Here is a 19555-nt window from a genome sequence, read left to right on the forward strand (position 1 = left end):
TAGTGTGTCATAGTCGTACTTCTTCAACCGGCGTGATGATCCCGAACTCATTTCCCATTCAATTTTTTCATCCGGTTTTGTGTTTTGTGGCTTCGTCAGACTTTCAACAAGGATTTACCTTTGCCAACCAAACATCACTTGTACAGAATCTAAGTTTGTTCGACCACACGCGTCGTTCTCGAGGGGTTATTGGGCATGACTATAATTTTTTATTTTAACTAAAACAATCTTAAAATTGTGTGCTACATTGCAGGGGTTGCCTGAGTGGTTATTAGGCATGACTATAGATTATGGCAGGATGGGTGTGCCGAAGTGGTTATCGGGCATAACTAAAAATCATGTGGGCTTTGCCTATGTTCGAATCTTGCCGAAGTAATTTTCATCCAACTTTGTGGTTTCGTCAAACCTTCGACGAGATTTATTTTTGTCAACCGAACATCATTTGTGCGGAATCCAAACTTGTTGTATCACACACTGCTCGTGCCTCATTTTCGTCAACCGAACATCACTTGTGTGGAATCCAAACTTGTTCTACCACACACTGCTCGTGCCTCAAGCCCCATTTAAATTTTCCATCAGGCTTTGCGGTTTTGTTGAACCTTCCGCAAGGTTTACCTTCGTCAACTTAACATCACTTGTTCGTTATCAAAGCTTGTTCAACCACACACCTCTCGTGTTGACCTGAGTGGCACTTGGACATGGCTATACTTTTAGATTTTAACTAAAACAATCCTAAAATTATGTGCTCGGTTGGTGGGGCTGCCCTAGAGGTTATTAGGCAAGACTATAGATTATTATAGGTGGGTGTGCCAGAGTGGTTATCGAGCATAACTAGAAATCATGTGGGCTTTGCCTTATGTAGGTTCGAATCCCGCCATTATGGTAAGAGTGGTTATTGAGGATGACAAGAAATTATGTGGGGTATGCGGTGTGTCACGGTCGTACTTCTCCAACCGGTGTCATGATCTCTTAAGAGGGAACTCAAGCTCAATTAGGTAAGGTGGTGGGTGTGCCGAAGTGATTATCGGGCATGCTTAGAAATCATGTGAGCTTTGCCCGCCCAATTTCAAGGATAATTATTAATTTTAAATTTTAAATTTTAACTAAAACAATTATTTGGATTATAATCTTGCAATTATGTTCTTCCTTTTTCTATTATTTTGACAAATGCAATTTCAATTTACAATTAAGAATTAAGCTCAGTAAGAAGCATCCATTTTTATTATTTTAGATTTAACATAATTGTGAGCATGTAATAGGGTTTGAATGGCACATTAAATTATGATAAACATAGCAACTTTTGCTTTAAACTTCTTTAAATATCCTAATTTCTATTATAAATCTTTACACTATAAACTAACATGTTATTTTTATTAAAAATAAAAATTTAAATAAATAATTTGGTTCATTATTTAATAAAAAAGTATTTTATTTTATTTTATTTTAGTTAGAATAACACGTAAAAGTAAGAACCGTTCCTTTTGTCCTGAATTTAAGTTTTTTATTTTATTTTTCAATATGAATGTTTTTTTTTTTTAATTGGATAAAAAAGGATCGCTTGAAGGCCAAGTATTTTATTTTGCAACTTGGGGCTTTGAAATGTTGGATTTTACCTTTTGTATCCACTAGGTCAATGCAGAATCGTGTCCTAAAAATTAGAATCCAACGGCAGAACCTTTCCACCCCACACAGCTCACTGTTTCCTTTTTATTCCCCCTTAGTTTTGTTAGGGTTTATCTCCATTAACTCCACTCCCCTCTCTCCCTCCTCCGTCTTCCATTTGCGTTCGAAATGACGGTGAAAAACGAGAATCTCGACAAGGACAAGTTGCTGGAGCAGTTTCTGAGAATCGGATTGGACGAGCGTACTGCACGAAACACCGTTGCCAACAATAAGGTCACTGCCAATCTCAATGCCGTTATTCATGAGGTATTGTCTCTTATCCCTGTCAGTTTTTGTGATTACTCGATGAAACAAGTGAAATATTAAGGAAATGAAAGAAAGCGATGTGTAATGTGTCGTGGATCATTAAAAGAGACGGATTTATTGAAAAACTTAATAGTTCTGCTATATGTTGTCTTGATTTGACGTAATTGAGGTTTGAGGTCGCGAAAGTTAATGCAAGTTCGTTTTTCATCACTTTTCATCCCTCATTTTTAGGCTGGCGTGCTTGAAGGATGCGATAAGGCTGTTGGAAATCTATTGTATACTGTAAGATTCTCGAACTACTTCTAAGTTCTTGGGAAATGTTAGCTGGACGGGTTTTCTTGAAGAATACTTGATTCATTTAATTGTTTCAGTACTTCTGTAAATATTTGTTTGTACTTATTATATCCTCTAAAGGAAACAAACTTCCCTGAATTATTTAATAGCTTGGCGTTGCATTTATGTTCAGGTTGCGACGAAGTATCCTACAAATGCACTTGTTCATCGACCAATATTGCTGAAATATGTTACCTCAAATAAGGTTTTCTTTCTTAACGAAATAACCATCTCGAACATCCTTGAAATACCTTCTTATTGTGTCATTCCTTGAGCTGCTTGTTTAAGTTGCTGGATAATTGTAACCATACAACAATACGTGCTCTTTTAATATCTTATGTTACTTTGCAGATAAAGATGCCGGCTCAATTGGAAGCGGCATTTTCATTTTTTTCTGCTGCAGGCCAAGAAGATATTAAATTAAATGAATTTGAAGATAAATGTGGTGTTGGTATGATCATATTACTTTTTATTCAGCTTGATCCTTTAGTAGAGTGCACACTTATCGTTGGTTTCTCTCCATGGTTCTATGCTATGTGTTAATAACTTCATTATATTATATGTTCATGCAGGTGTAGAAGTTTCAGTTGAAGAAATTGAGAAGACTGTGAATGAGGTCTTTGAAGAACATAAAAATGAAATTCTGGAGCAACGTTATCGAACGAATGGTTAGTACTTTTCTCATATTAGAGATTCGAAGTGTGTTGCCTCAGAGTTTTTTTATTTTCATTATTATTTGGTTTCTTAAGCTTCTCTTTGAAGATATGTGGATATGGAGAAGAGTGTGGAAAAGTTGTGAGACGAGTATAGACCATTTTATGCCTTTTTTTTTTTACTAGATATGCTTCTAAACATGGTGGCATCTTAGGAAGTTGTAGAGGTAGAAAGAAATTTCAAGTACTTGTCGGTGTTGAAAAGAAAGGTTGGGTAGTTTTTTGGGAAATGATTAGAGATTTTCTCTTAAAAGTTGAGAAAAATCACTACTCATCTTTCATTTATACAAATCATGTTGAAAAAGGATAAATATTGTAGTCAGGGCTAGTCGACTATAATCAACTCCTCAAAAGTTACTCGGAGGTGGTACAAAAGAGGAGATCAGATGCTTCTACATTTTTGGTAAGGAAAGAAAAAAAAAAAAGTGGTAGAAATGAACTTCAATTCTATCTTGGTAGGTTCTAGATTGTTAGCCTTCAACTCTTGAAAATTCACAATACTTTAGTGGCATATTTTTAATCCAAGATTGCTCTTAGTCCCTTCATGGCAGATAAGGTGTGGTTGAAATTGAGTATTGATTTTTTTTAGTTGTAGTTTGATGGCAAGTAGAGGCAAATTGGACATCTTCACCTGAAAATTGAGAAATGGTCTCAAGAACACTCTCATCCAAAGCTTATTGATGGATATTTTTGCTAGATATCTTTGTAGAATTTACCTTTACCTTTTTGGAAGCATTCTTGTTTTGAAGTAATTGGTCAACATTTTTTCTCTTTATTTTGGGGACATATATCATGGGGACTTGTCAATTCCCAATTTTTGCAAATTTAGTGGAATCAAGTTATGATGGATGAACACTTTACTATTCTATTGATGAGTTTTTGGCCACAGATGTTGAGTTGAATTCTATTCCATTGCATGTTCAACCGTAGAAGTTGGATGATTTTTTTTTTTCAAGATAACCTTTAGGATACAACACATTCTACAAATAACGTTTGGTCTTCTCAATCATCTATTTAGGTTTTTATCATTTTCAAACCTACACTTCATGTTTCTAAAATAAAAATTAGACTTATTGAAGCATACCCTTTCCATTATACTCGGAAGAAAGATGACTCTGGCATACCTAAAAATTCAACTATTAATTTGGGCATTTTGGAAGAAGTTTGTGTTCGACTCCTAACTTCCTCTCCAAAGTTTAAATAGCCCCTTTCACAACCTCTAACTCCTTTATACTTTTAGTGATCACTCCTCCTGGATCAAATGTCACTTTAACCAAAGATGTCACTATTTCACTCACCACTAAGGATCCTGTCTCCACTCCAACTGTTCATGATATCAAATCTAATGCAATATTTGATGATAGTATGAGCAATGAGGATTTTGAAGCACATTTAGTTGGTACAGAGATTGATGAATTTTTGTCAAAGACTCTTTTGCAGAAGCATTTGAAAATCTTTTTCTTTATCCTCCCAAATTAGTGATAAAATGAATTTAGTTGAAATTTCGCAATCAACATCATTAATCCCTCCCAAATTCCATTTCTTTATTGAGGTTTGTCGATTATAGATGGAAGAAATCACTCTTCAGTCACCAGAAATTAAGATCCAGTTGTGTTTCACTCACTATTTTGATTACATAGCAATGGGAATTTCTTATTGGTAATCCGGAGGCTTTGAGGACTGTTTGCTTTTTGTGCTATCTGGAAGATCGTGTTCAATTTCAATTTTTTTTATTCATTTTGGAGTTTGAAGGTTGTTGATTGTTTTTATGAAGCTTTGTTTTGGAAGATTATGGAGATATTTATTATGGTGGTTTGGAGTTTTGTACGGTTGGGTGTATTTGAGTTTGTGCTTCGTTGACAGATATTTTATCTTCTTTTTGTAATTTGACTTAAGATCTAATATGAATGAAAAATTATTCTTAGGTTTCAAATCTCTTTCTTCCTTCTTCCTTCTTCAGTCTCTTTTGCTCGCAGCCTGACATTCTTTTTTTGTAATCCTTCTTAGTGGTTTCTTTTCATTCCTGTGTAGAGTTTTGTATCTTTTGAGCATCAGTCTCTTTTCATTTTTTTCCATGAAAATGAACCTGTTTGACTAATACTAATTTCTCTTGTTAATAATTTGTTTTGATTCAATGCTTCATATTGTTATGCTGTACTGCAAAGTGTCTGTGCTTGATTGGTGTTGTTTTCTAATCCAACATTCTTAAGCTAAGTGTTGCTTTTTTCATGGGATAAATTCTTCTTTGTTTTGCACTTCTATTCATTCTTAATTGTTATGTATATGCTTTACTATCAGACAACATTAATGGCCACATAAAACTTTCCTTCCACGCTTGTAATAGATTGCATCAATCTGAATATATGTGTATTCAGTTGTATCTCAGGGTTTCCTTTTCACTTTTCTGATCATTTATGTATCATTATATTATTATTTTTATGTCTGTTGCTTTTATCAAAAGGCATATCCCGGCACAGATCTAGCTCCTTTAGAGGTGACATCTGACCATGAAATGAAAAACAAACCACCAGTTAGCCCAATGGTCCTAATGGTCAAAGAGAGGGGCTGTAAACCCGTATATATTTAAGCTTATAGATTTATGCTTTGTTAGCTACTTAGGATATCTAACATCCATTTGACTTTTCTAATGCCAAATTTGTAGGCTAGGTTTTCCATGAATTTATTGAATCATTTCCTCTTTTACTCTCTAAATTTAGAGAATGGAATTGTTGTAAGCAGTAAGCGCACGTGTATGGGATGAAAGTAAGGGCCAGGGATGGAAAATTTATTCTAGGGGCGAAATTGCACATAGGTTCTGTGGGTTGTCTCTGCACCCTTCTGCAGTGTGTAACTGCCAGATTGCATGCCAGTTGGTATTTGTATGCTGCCTGTTTTATTTAGGATGGAAAGTTCCATGGCATTGCATGCATATAGATAGTTTATATTTACAAAAGTTATTCAAGTTAGTTGAACTATATTTACGTATTTCTTTTGGTTGCAGTGGGTGACTTGTTTGGGCAGGTACGGAAGAAGCATCCTTGGGCTGATCCAAAGATTGTAAAGGTGCTTCTAACTTATGAGAACTTTGTTTTTATGAGTTTGTACTATAACTACATATGATTGCGCCCATTTAATTTATTCCTATTATATATATATTTTTTCTGTTTCTCTAACCCGTTTACTTTATGGTGACAGCAATATATTGATTCCAAATTATTTGAATTACTCGGTGAAAGGACTGCAGCAGATAATGAAAAGATAGTGAAAAAGAAAAAAGAGAAGCCTGCTAAAGTAGACGTGAGTACATCCTCTGTACTGTGTAGTTCCTGTATCTCTGTGTGATGACTAGTCCTTTTGTACCTTATTTTCTATTATAACTCTCGACTCTCTTGCAGGATAAACCTGTTGCTATTGTTTCTGTGGAACAGCCTCCATCTGAGGAAGATCTTAACCCATATTTGATATTCCCCCGGCCAGAGGATAATTATAAGGTAAATTAAATTGATACTTGGTTTTCTATAATGGATTATGTCTCTTTTTTTTCTAAATAATTTTTTTGTACTTTTCTCTTAGAAAACTCATCAGCTATTCTCATCTCTCCATACAAAAGAGATTTGCATGAACTGAATTAGTAAATATGGTTGTGAAGGATTTCCTGGAAACTAGTACACTTCTTAACACAAGTTTCTTTCTTTACAAATTGAAAGGTTCATACTGAAGTATTTTTCAGTAATGGAACTATCCTAAGATGTTGCAACACCAAGGAGCTGCTTGAAAAGCACCTAAAAGCAACAGGGGGAAGAGTTTTGACTCGCTTTCCTCCTGAACCAAATGGTTATCTTCATATTGGTCATGCCAAGGTAGTATCAGCTGTTCTTTTATATGCTTTTTGTCTTTTTTTCAATTGCTGTCTTCAGTCTTTGACCAGAAACTTTCCTCTATTTGTCATTATCATTATGATCTATCAGGCAATGTTTGTTGATTTTGGCCTGGCAAAAGAGCGAGGTGGAGGTTGTTATTTGAGGTTAAATTTCTTTTCTTGTATTTTCAACAATCTTCATATATCTTTTTTATATGTGACTAAGTTCAACATTCTTTTACCTTAAATCTTCTGGGTTCAACAATTTCTGACCGTTGCTTTCAATATCATAGTTTGAACAATATGGTTGGCTGTTTTATTTTTGCTGCTGTTCCAAAATGTGTGCTTGTAGGTATGACGACACGAATCCAGAAGCTGAGAAGAAGGAATATATTGATCATATAGAAGAGATTGTCAAGTGGATGGGTTGGGAGCCTTTCAAGGTGTAATTTTAGTCCACTTTGGTCAATTATTTATTTCATCTGTTCTTTATCTTGATACCATTTACTTGTTTCTTTACCAGATTACTTATACTAGTGATTACTTCCAAGATCTGTATGAGTTAGCTGTGGAGCTCATACGTAGGGGTCATGCTTATGTGGATCACCAGGTCATTATGCAAATTGTGTACTTTTTCTTGTTTCATTTGAATTGCAGTGGCAGTGCTTGCTTCCTTTTAAGATACCATTTGTGAGGCCTCAATATTGATAATTATCATGAGTTAATCAGCTACCTTAACTTTCGTGCTTGTGTCAGTGTTTATTGATCCATGAAAACATTGACATCTGTTTGACTGAAGTATATTTTCAATTGTTGGTTTTAGACTCCTGACGAAATAAAGGAGTACAGAGAGAAAAAGATGAATAGTCCCTGGAGGGATAGGCCTGTGGCTGAGTCATTGAAATTGTTTGACGAAATGAAGCAGGGTCTGATTGAGGAAGGCAAGGCGACTCTTAGAATGAAACAAGACATGCAGAGTGATAATTTTAATATGTATGATCTTATTGCATATCGTATTAAGGTGAGTCTCTTCTTTTGCTCGTTGACACACATCTGAATTCATTAGACACTGATACTTTATATTGCAATTTTCTCATCCAGTTTACTCCTCATCCACATGCTGGAGACAAGTGGTGTATTTATCCAAGCTACGATTATGCACACTGCACTGTGGATTCTCTTGAGAATATAACACATTCGGTATGTTTATCTTGATATGTTTTCATTTTTATTTATTTATTTATTTTTATATGAGAAATGATAAGCTCATCATTCAACCGCCAAAACTTAACCTATCAGACAAAGACTCAAGGAGCCCCCTTCCCAACAAGAGACCAACTACATAAAAACCTTCCAATCTAGGTTGATGAAGAAAGTGGAGTAATTACAAAATAGCTTATGTTGGCTACTCGATCAGAGACTGAACTAAACAAGGTCACGATAATAATCAAAAGATTGAACTTTTCTAAAAAGATTCTACCATTTCTTAAGATTGTAGCCTTCTTTCCTTCCATATCAACTACAAAACACCCTTCAGAATAATGTTGTTCCAAAGCACTTTAGCCTTATCTTTTAAACCCCATCCTTCAGGGATTCCACCATCCAGACATCTATCGCTGAGACTTGCACCAATTCAAACCATACAAGTTATGGTAATCCCAGGCCTTGCTAGCCAAATTGCAATGTAGAAGAAGGTGATCAAATGTGTTCCTCTGGCATAACATATTATTCGGGGAGATAGATGGGTAGGGAAATCTCATTTGAACCTTGTCATAGTATTTATACTTCCGTGAGCTGAGATCCACAAAAAGAACTTAACCATTCTGTTCTCTTGAAATGCCAAATAAGCTGACTTCACTGTGAACACTCCACCAGTTTCTACTTTCTAGACACCACTACAACTAACCATGGATGTTAGTCGGCCTACAACGCTCCAAAATGGAAGACATGTTGCTCCGCTCTTCAAGCTCTCTCTCAAAACACCCCTCCTCAACATCAATTCCCAGTTTCGGTCCATGGAGTTCCACAGCCGATGGCCTTGACTGGTTTTAGCTTTTGAAATACATGTGGGGAACATCACCTTTAGAGGCCGATTTGTGATCCACTTGCCTTCCCAAGGTAGAATTTCGCAGCCATCTCCTATCATGTAACTCTCATTTTCCAGAAAAAACTACTGATCTTTGCAATTTCCTTCCATGGCTGAAGGAACCATTCCTTTTACATTGTTGATAAAGTCTCTAGTTGATTCCACACAAAATTTGCTCTTCATCGCCATTCTCTGTAGGGCATTGTTTTCTTTCTCAAACTTACATAGCCAATTTGTAAGGACAGAAATTCTTTGATTTAAGATTTACCAAACCCAGACCTCCAAGAAAACGAGAAGTCAAAAGTTGGTCCCAACTAATAAGATGACACCCTTGGACTTTGTCAGCCCTCTTCCAAAGGGACTTTATGAAAATCTTTTCAATGTTTCTTCGAATAGCCACATGGATTCTGAAGGGATTCTGAAGATTGACCTCAAATAAGAGGGGATGTTTGACAAGACTATTGATCAAAGTATTCAGCCCTCCTTTCGAAGTGGGGAAGCCCCTCCAAATAGTGGATCCCAGGAACAGCATGCATACAGCTTGCGTCCTGAGTATTTTCATTTCTCGTGCATATTTCTTGATATTTTATTTGGAACCTTGGGCTCTCCTTCCTCCACCTCCTGCAAGAGTATACTACTTATTGGTAGAATACCTTAGTAAATGTCAATTTTACACAGTGGTCTGAGGACTGAGTTATATTAGATCACTGTATAATTACTGATATTTTAGGTATAAAAGAAAGGGAAAAAGTTAATTTACATTCGAGGTTAAATCAATTAAAACCCCAAACTAATAATTGTTTTCCTTTAAGCCCCCAACTTTCCTAAGTTAATTAATTTAGATTTTATTTTAAATTGTTAGAGCATAATTCTCATACGTGCACATGGCTTTCTTCAATGTAGGGATTAACTTAATTTTAGGAGGAAAAGCTCGAATCACATAAATAGTAGTTGCTTTCGTCAATATGATTGAGATTTTTCTTCCCTTTTTTTTCTCTATTTTTCTCTGTTTGGTAGGAATAACTATGCAATAATTTTTCTTGCTACTATGGTATGATTTTAGGAGGAGAATAATCTTATTTAGGTGTTTTTGAATTGTTATAAATGTAATTAAGTGAATTGTTTTTAGAAGATAAATTAAGTGCAAATAGTTCAGAATCAATAACAGAAGGTCTAAATTGATTCACTTCTGAAAGTTGAGGGTTTTAATGGATAAAATTGTTAGTTTAGGATTTTAATTGATTCAACCTAACCTAGAAAGTTCAGTTGTATGATTGACCTTTTCTCCAAAAATTATATTAGTGTCATTTTGTTCCCGTTTCGATCCCAATTGGCTATTAATTCATTTGAATTTATTCATTTTTATAAAATAATTTAATTCTTTTAATTAAGTATATTATATTTTTTCATTGCTTTGAATTTTATATTCACTTATAATTTTTGTTAGGCATTTGTGTTGCCTCTTCAAAAGAAAATATCTTTAGGCAGCTTATTTGTTTAAAAATAATATTGGCGTTCTTAGTGGGAAATATATTTGGATGCTTCAACAAGTATATTGTTCGTTTATTAGTTCTTATAATATTGGAGATCTTTAAATTGGCCAGTGGCGGGTGATTTTTAAATTTTCTGGAGCTTGTCTCTTGTGGCTTGTACCTGGTTCTGGGAGTGGTTATGGGAACATGGAAAATGGAATGTTTCTCTGATTAGCTCAGTTTGCTGAGATCGTAGGTTCCTTGTACCACTATTTATAAATAGTGCATATGTACTGTATTTAAAACAGCCTTGTTCCTCATAAAACATCGGTGCATTCAAGGGAAATGTATTGAGATGCATGAAGAACGTCTCCATTCGTTAGCATAGAGTGTATCTACAACTTGTTTATTTTTTTCTATTCCAAGGTTGTTTTGAGAAGATTTTTTCAACCCCTTGTTGCTTGGGGTAAAAGGTAGAATGTGCCACTACTTAGCTTAGTTGTTAGACTCCTAAAACCCCTGGAAACTGTTTATCTTGCATTCTTATAACTTTCCCCCTCCCACTGTATCTGGATCTTAAACTTGAGTTTGTTAAACCTCCAATTGCGAATGCTTATGCTAGAAGGGGGGAAAAAAGGAAATTTTGTCACAATCCACAAGGATAAGTAGTAGTTATTATTATGCGATTGTTTGTTATGATATATGAATTTTGTGTGTTAGGAAGTTATAGCTTCCTCTGTTGGTTATGTTAAGTGTGGAAGAGACTCTGACCCTTTTGAATTAGTCATAGTTGTATGTTCTCAGTTGAGAATTCTCAAGTAAATTAAGGATTCCTGTGAGAGTTTTATTCTTATTATGCAGCTTGTTTGCATAGTGATGTTTGTTCATCATTTACGTAATTGATGGTCAGAATATGATCTCTGTACATTATTTTATTCTGTTGTCTTCTCTCAGCTGTGTACCTTGGAATTTGAAACACGTCGTGCTTCGTACTACTGGTTATTGCATGCACTGGACCTTTATCAACCGTATGTGTGGGAATATTCTCGCCTCAATGTTTCAAATAATGTGTTGTCTAAGCGTAAGGTGGGTGTGGCATGTTTTTAAATTTATTTTTGAACAACTTAGATATTTAATCTTTTGCTTCCTCACTAACCACATGTTGTCCTTTGCAGTTAAATCGACTGGTGACGGAAAAATGGGTTGATGGTTGGGATGATCCTCGCCTATTGACACTTGCTGGTCTTAGGCGCAGAGGTGTTACATCAACTGCAATTAATGCGTTTGTTCGAGGAATGGGAATTACAAGAAGGTTGGAATTTGTAGTTCCCCTAGTATATGTACATGTAAAAAGAAGTCAGTTGCATTTGATGCTGCATTTATTTTCTATTGTTGCCATAACTATTTGATGTTTTCATTGCAGTGACTGTTCTTTGATTCAGTTCAATCGTCTTGAATATCACATTAGAGAAGAGCTAAATAAAACTGCTGCACGAGCAATGGTTGTCTTGCAGCCACTTAAGGTTCCCATCTTTGATTGTTATTAGATTTCTTGTAATATATTTCTTGTTCGGTGTTTTTTAATGAAATTTTTATGCTCTCAGGTTGTTATTACAAACTTAGAAAATGGATCAATTTTGGATCTTGATGCCAAGAAATGGCCTGAAGCTCAAGCAGATGAGGCATCGGCCTTTTATAAGGTGCACTTGTTTTTTCTCTTTATACTGTTCTATATGCGTATGGTGTCGATTTATAAATAAAAAAATCTCAAGAGGTGTTTCATCTGCCCAACAATTTTAAAATTGGCGCTATTTCAGCTTACTAAGAAGCATTTTTTATCAATCATACTAAGGCGATCCTTAAAATGTGAACCTTATCAATAATTATGTTCGATTTCTTGTAATTTTCATTTGTTTCGTTGTGGATAACTCAACTTTATTTTCAGTTAATATCTCAACTTTTATCAGCATTCTTATGTTGCACGATCCTTATTACATGGTTTACACCACCTTGTTAATATTTTGATTTCTTGTAATTTTATTTTATTTTTTTCAATGGACATCTGCTATTTCTCTGTGATATTTATCTTATTAATATATTTATAATATTGTATACTCCACCTTATTCTTTTTTTGCATTGCTTTTACTACCGAAACTGAATTTATTGTAGTTCTCTTTCTACTTGTTCTGTTACTGCATTAGGTTCCCTTTTCCAATATTGTGTACATAGAACAATCAGATTTCCGGTTGAAAGATTCAAAAGATTACTATGGTCTTGCACCTGGAAAGTCTGTCCTTCTGAGGTATTTAATGCTTGCTATTTTGTTTCGCCATTATATTTGCATACAAACGCATGCCAGAAAATGATAATTTTCTTCTTTGGTTTCAGGTATGCATATCCTATTAAATGTACGGATGTTATCCTTGCGGATGATAAGGAAACTGTACTTGAGATTCGAGCAGAATATGATGCTTCCAAGAAATCAAAGCCAAAGGTTTCTTTTGTTAGGCCAAAGTTTTTTATTGTAGAGTTTTAGATGTTCTTTAAAGCTTGCAGTGTAGTAATCATGTTTCCGACCTATCTTTTTATGCAGGGGGTCCTACATTGGGTTGCACAACCTTCTCCAGGAGTTAATCCGCTCAATGTGGAAGTTAGATTGTTTGACAAGCTATTCCTTTCTGAGGTTGGAATTGCATATGGCTTTTCTCCATGCGTGTTTGTTTCCATGCATTTTTTGTATTTTGATTTCTAATTTCTGGTTTTTTCCATATCAGAACCCTGCTGAACTTGATAATTGGCTTGCTGATTTGAACCCACATTCTAAAGTAGTCATCCCAAGTGCATATGCTGTACCAGAACTTAGGAATGCTGTTGTTGGGGACACATTCCAATTTGAAAGGCTTGGTAAGTTTGCTCAATATGGTTTATGCTTTAGTTGAATAATTATTTTTGTTTTTTGTTATCATTATTGTTCTTTATTTATTATTTTAACTTTGTGCGAGAGTTCTATTAAGAATGATGAAAGAACGAAGGAAAGATCAAACAGAAAATTTTGGCCAAAATGAACGCAAAAAACTCTATTTGGAGAAAACCAAAGGAGGTATTGAAGTGCGAAAATTTTCATCTCTTTAAAGAATCCTACTAGTAAAACCTCCTACTCTTCTACTCCTCTTGAGCCAAGAACGTACGATTAAAAAGGAAAAATAATAATAATAAATAATAAGCTGGCCTGCCTCGAAAGTTTCCAGTATTCTTAAAATGAAGAATGCTGAAGGAAGTCCTTTGTCATAACCCTACAATCCTTGATTAGAGAACCATGCCATCTCAAAAGACGGTAGGAAACTATGCCTCCGCACATTCTCGTCAAAGTAGATTTCCAAAGAACACAGTTCGAAACTTCTGTTGCTTGTTTGCAGCTTGTTTGCAGATAACCTAGCTCCAAATTGTAGGGATGGTAGCGCTACATGTACCTTGTCCCCCCACTTTTTATTATTTTTTTATTTTTATTTTAAATTTTTATGTACCAGGCGGGTTTAGGGAAATCTTTAATATTGAGGATTCTTGCAGGAAAAGTTCTTGTTTGCTTGCATTTTCTTTTCCTATAAATATAACAGTGGAGACCTCTGGATATAATATGTAATCCTAATCCTCATAAGAGACACAAGGAGAATTGGATAGTAGGCTGCTTAAGAGAATTTTCCTCATTGATTTTTTCGTGTTGTGCTTCTGTTTTGACTTTCCAATCCTTCTATTTTCTACATTTTGTCAGGGTATTTTGCGGTTGATAAAGACTCAACTCCTGAGAAACTCGTATTCAATCGCACAGTCACGCTGAGAGATAGCTATAAGAGCAGCAAGTGAGTTGAAAAGAGAAAGAAATGCAATGAAAAAAGTAGAGGAAAAAAAAAAGAAAGAAAGGTGTTTTAGCTGGTAAAGTTATCACTTTAACGATCGTATACGTACCAACGTTACATTTGTCCATCACTCACGTTTATATAGATGTTGTGGCATTCTATACACATACCTGTTTTACATCTCCAAATAGCCTTAATCAGTTAGCCTTCAGCTTCATCTGGTTCTTCATTCTGAAAGTGCCTTGCCTTGGTAGGAAATATTGGGGGCTTTGGAGGTTATTCTATTTAGTAGGCCAGGTTTGATAGACTTGCTCATTCCAATCTATAAGTTTGTTAATCCTGCAGGTTAATCTCATGTCATAAGAACTCGAGTTTTCGAAATCTTCTTTTAAATAGGTATTGGATAATGGATACTAATCAATAAAATCAGTGTCGATAATGTTGGATATGGAACGCACGATAATGTTCGATAAAATCTCAAAATTTAGATTCTAAGCTCAAAATCTAAAAGTTGAAAGAAAAAAAAAATGTTTGGGTATTTAATTTCGAGGCTCGGGTCTTACATTTCCAATAGGGTGGGATGTTTGAAGTAATAATTTTTCTAAATCAAATCACACAAAATTAATCTTAAGATGTTTCGGTTATCGCCTGAATTTCTTATGTTAACTGACATAAACGTATATAAGTTAAACTTGTATTTTAAGTCTTGGAAAGTGATAATCTCTAATCTTCTCACTTACCCAGCTACTAACCTAAACAACAAACTACTAACCTATGGATGGCAAATTTGTTTGTACACTTCAGTCCTTCACCATCTCTCTCTCATCTCCCTCTGCTCAAATTACAGTAATTTCAGAATAAATTAGATCAAATTAGCTAAGAATGTTGTTTATATGCTCCAAAAAAAATGCTCTCCCAATCTGCTAACAATGTGGTCTCAATCTGCTAACAATGTTGTTTAGTAAAGGATATTCACGAGTTTTAAGCACCAATTCATCAACCTTTTATCCCCAATAAGAGTGCCCTAACCCTTTATGACAACAGTAAGAGTGCCCTAACCCTTTATGACAATAGTTTGAGTGACTTTCGACTATATCATATGTATAAGGCTGTGTCTTATCCTAATACAGTTCTTAGAAATGAATTTATCCAAATCATTCGTGTCTAATTCAACTTTTTTTGTCACGTGATACGGGAAGTATAACAATCCAAGTTCACCGCTAGCAGATATTGTTCTTTTTGAGATTTACCTTTCAGGCTTCCCCTCAAGTTTTTTAAAACGCATATGCTAGGGAGAGGTTTCCACACCCTTATAAAGATGTTTCGTTTTCCTCCGTAACCGATATGGGGTCTCACAATCCACCCCTTTCATGGCCCAACATCCTCATTGATGCTGATCCCTCTCTCCAATCGAGGTAGAATCTCACAATCCACCCCTCTTTAGGACCCAGCGAGCATTCTCGCTGACACTCGTTCCTCTCTCCAATCAATGTAGAATCTCAAAGGAAGAGAGCTAACATACTCGATAATAAACAAAAATAGTTAATCCCAACTTGAATTCTTGTACTACCAAAAAGCTAGCATGCTCTAACTTTTGCACAAAAAATTGTTAACCACATATAAAAATTAGGCATGAGGTAATTGAAGGCAAAAGAATTGAAGGTCCATAATGTTGGGTGTTTGTCCTCATTGATATGTATTTTATTAATGATATGTGCCTTCTAGTCTATGTTTTGCTAACACGCTTGTATATCTAAGATCATTTGAGCAACCCCATGCACACTTGTTTCATCTTTTTTTTACTATCTTTTCTAATAATAATTCTAATATCAATTCTCTCTTAGGCTGAAAAATGGGTAATTTTATTTATTTATTACTACAATTTTGACAAATGGGTTTGATTTAGAGTTCCAAAAGTGGGTAAAATTTAGTCAAATTTGTACACAAAAGTATAGGGTTGTAAGATTTCCTACAAAAGAAATTTGAATCTTTACCCATGATGGGTAGAAGATTTTAATGCGCGTCTTATCTCTTGAGTCGAAAAAATGAAAGGGTTACGTGAATCGGATTGGGTTGAGATGCATTGACAAAAATCTTTTTGACCAACCCAAAATATCGAGATGTCTGACTTGGTCACCCGAACAACCTGAATAAAACCCTTTATTTTTTGGGTTATGTTAGGTTGGGTCGTGAGATTGTTTTTTTTTTTTTTTAATTATTTAAAAAATTCTACATATCCACCCTACATGTTACATTAATAACTAAAATTACATAAAAGTTCACACGTCAAATATTTACAAGTCATAACACATCATTAACATCGGTTACAAAGTTAAATATTCTAAATCCTTTTAAAAATAAAGTGGGATTGAGTTGTAACCCTTTGGTGCGAGTTGGTCGGGTTGATCCAACCAAAGAACTAAGGTTATAAATTAGAAACTAGCATACAGCTCTCGCCTTACCAACGAGCCGACAACTAGGGTTCCCATTTCATTACTTCTTTCACAACGAGGGAATCAAGAAAAAACAAAACGACGTTCGGTAACTGATATCGACATTTCTCATTTCATTTCCAAGAATAAGGTTACATTATTAGTTGATGAATGTACCATGAATATGAACCCATCCTTCAATCAAAGACCGTGCATTCACATCAAAGGGTTTCATTACACTTCAATCTCAACCAACCAACCAAAACAAAAAAAGAGTACATTTCCATAAACGAAAGCTTTGGTTGTGAGGTCTATGAAAGGTCACCAATGGCGGCTTCTTCCTTTGCAAAAACAAACCCTTTATAAAGCTTGTTTTTGTAGAGCCATGGGTTACAATGATTTAGAGATGATAAGCAACCATTTCACCGTGGAGAGCTCGAATGAAAGTGATCATTATCAAGGAACAATCATGAGCTCGGCTAACCCTTTTTTCACTGACACCTTTTGTTTTGAAAAGTTTGATCATTTTCATGAAACCCCAAGCTGTGTTGCCCCAACTGCTGCTCTTTGCTCCTCCGCGCCTGCAAATTACTCTTCGTTTCCTGCGTTTAACACAGAAGGTTCCAAGGTAAGAACGAGGCTTTTTTTTATTCTAAGATAGATTTTGAAAGTAAATAAATGATTTCGTTAAGGATATTTAGTATTAAATTATATTATATTTGATTTTTTATAATAGGTTAAATATTTGTCTTCCCGTAAATCTTACCATAGATATCTTTTCATTTGTTGCTCTTTTATTTGATTCTCTAATTGATTATAAATGAAGAACTTTCACACCATTTAGGTGGGGTGGTTTAACAAATATTCTCAGTTTCTAAGAGTTTGGTTTGAGATTGAACAGAGCTCGGGAGGAAGAAAGAGGAAAAGCAAAAATGAAGGGGATGAGGAGAAGCCTAAAGGAGTGATTCATGTGAGAGCAAAACGAGGCCAAGCTACCGATAGTCACAGCTTAGCGGAAAGGGTAAGCTATTTTTTGTTCTAGTGTCGTCAATAGTCTGCATCTTTATGAGCATGTCTATTTCACTTAACCCCTTTTCGAAATAATCCCAAATTGTAACACCTTTCATGTGGATCGCCCAGAAGAGTGTTTTCGTCATGTGTTATTTTCAATCTCTACGAACCCAAGTATATGCATCAATAGGAATTAAATAACGGTAGATTGATACAATAGAAACCTCTGGTAAAATGCTCATCCGTAACCCAACAGATAAAATACGTTACATAATTCATTTTAGGGAGTGGCGACTTACCCATTCAGTGACTTTGGCACTGGACGTTCCAAAAATGGGGTACCATCGGGTTGGGTGAATTCAATAATAGACGCCTATTGACATTCTAGCCTTCCTTCTCCTTTCAAGGCCTACCCGAAAGAGAATCCAGTATTTTTTGGTCGTGAATATCTAGACGAACCACCTCATAGTTTGCTTCAAAACAAAACAATTAGAATTATACTCGTTGAACTAGAATGTGTATTATCCATACGGGGATCTTTCAATGAAAAAGATCCTTGGACGTAGGACGAAGAAAATGGTCTATCTATTTTATTTAGTTATTCAGTTAAACCAATAATTAGTCACACCTCTAGCAATGTTTTATTATAAACAACCAATGTTTTATATTTAGGAAAATTAATCGAATATTTATTAATTGCAAATATAGGTAAGAAGAGAGAAAATAAACCAGAGGCTGAGATTCTTACAGGACTTGGTTCCAGGATGCTACAAGGTAATCCAACAACTAACATCAAATATATATATATATATATTTTATTTATTTATTTATTTATTTATTTATTTATTTATTTTCAGACAATGGGAATGGCTGTCATGTTAGATGTGATCATAAACTACATCCAATCTCTGCAGAATCAAATAGAGGTAAGTTTAAATGATTAGTTTTTAAAAAATAAAAATTATTTTCCGAACCCGATAATAAAATAAATAAATTTATACGTAAAACTCGAGAAAGAAGTGTTTATAACCTTCGATTAAATATGATATCTTTTTTTTCAAGTTCCTCTCAATGAAGCTTTCGGTTGCTAGTCGGTACTATGACTTCAACAACAGCTCGGAGACGGATGAGATTGAGATAATGCAGGTACAAGTTATTGACGAAGGTTCATGTACTTTCGACTTTTGTTCGTTAAGAAGCTTATATTTGAGATAGTTTTTGCAGGCAACAAATGGGTGTGGTTACATGGAAGAGATGGGCGGGAGGGTTGTAGTTAGAGAAGAAGAAGGGAATGGAGGCTCCTTTTACCACCACTCTACTTTGCCACCTCTCTAACTTCAATACAATCTTTCCTCTCAAACCATAACTTTTATTTATTCAACTTATATTAATGTTTTATAATTTCTTCCAATCCAAACATTATACTATAATATGTAAGCGTCACCTTAAATATAAACTAAACATGTCGTTTCCATTTAATTAAGGTTGTCTTAATGTTCCAAAAGTATAGATAGATAAACATTTGATGATTTTGGTCCAATTTAACTGGTTTTCTTTTGTTTAGCTTGATTCAACTGTCTTTTTCACTGTTTCAGACCAGTTTATCACTATTTGTATCCAATTTAAGCCAAGTTTAATGTTCTCTATTCGATTTGAGTTGTCTTTCTAGTAGGATTTCATGAGTTTTAAGGATTATACATGTATGAATTGATAATGATTGGTGATACGGAACTTCACTAGGTTAAATCCAAAGTGTTTATTAACTAACATAAGTTTAAAATTATTGCAATTCGCTAACTGGGTAAGTTTTCATTAGTAACGATTGTTCTTATGTTTTTCATATTTCAATTAAGTGTTTAATCAAG

At 34.8% G+C, this 19555-nt stretch overlaps 2 protein-coding genes across 6 annotated transcripts; both read left to right on the forward strand.

The window, feature by feature from the left end:
• The first annotated feature begins 1655 nt into the window (after nt 1–1655).
• On the forward strand, nt 1656–14427 carry OVA9 (glutamine-tRNA ligase, putative / glutaminyl-tRNA synthetase, putative / GlnRS). Of its 2 annotated transcripts, XM_023694744.2 has the most exons (23): nt 1657–1929; nt 2161–2211; nt 2396–2467; nt 2614–2713; nt 2835–2930; nt 5977–6038; nt 6171–6272; nt 6371–6466; nt 6683–6835; nt 6944–6999; nt 7187–7277; nt 7358–7444; nt 7658–7855; nt 7936–8034; nt 11347–11478; nt 11568–11704; nt 11816–11915; nt 11997–12092; nt 12595–12695; nt 12782–12887; nt 12987–13076; nt 13168–13297; nt 14163–14427. In XM_023694744.2, exons 1-23 carry the CDS (start codon nt 1792–1794, stop codon nt 14252–14254), a joined length of 2385 nt encoding a protein of 794 aa, XP_023550512.1. In that variant the 5' UTR covers nt 1657–1791; the 3' UTR covers nt 14255–14427. The 2 variants fall into 2 exon arrangements, with proteins under 2 accessions (XP_023550510.1, XP_023550512.1); XM_023694742.2 differs by having other exon boundaries at nt 1656–1929; nt 6683–6999.
• A 2317-nt stretch (nt 14428–16744) lies between these two features.
• LOC111809259 (transcription factor BEE 3-like) lies at nt 16745–19329 on the forward strand. Of its 4 annotated transcripts, none has more exons than XM_087117037.1 (6): nt 16745–17307; nt 17581–17700; nt 18399–18464; nt 18548–18616; nt 18768–18836; nt 18906–19329. In XM_087117037.1, exons 1-6 carry the CDS (start codon nt 16993–16995, stop codon nt 19023–19025), a joined length of 759 nt encoding a protein of 252 aa, XP_086973163.1. In that variant the 5' UTR covers nt 16745–16992; the 3' UTR covers nt 19026–19329. The 4 variants fall into 4 exon arrangements, with proteins under 4 accessions (XP_086973163.1, XP_086973164.1, XP_023551453.2 ...); XM_087117038.1 differs by having other exon boundaries at nt 16749–17307; nt 18915–19326; XM_023695685.2 differs by having other exon boundaries at nt 16753–17307; nt 18753–18836; nt 18906–19324.
• Nucleotides 19330–19555: the final 226 nt, after the last annotated feature.

The sequence above is a fragment of the Cucurbita pepo genome, chromosome 13 (genome assembly GCF_057944985.1).
Source record: "Cucurbita pepo subsp. pepo isolate OVF chromosome 13, ASM5794498v1, whole genome shotgun sequence".
Taxonomy (NCBI): domain Eukaryota; kingdom Viridiplantae; phylum Streptophyta; class Magnoliopsida; order Cucurbitales; family Cucurbitaceae; genus Cucurbita; species Cucurbita pepo.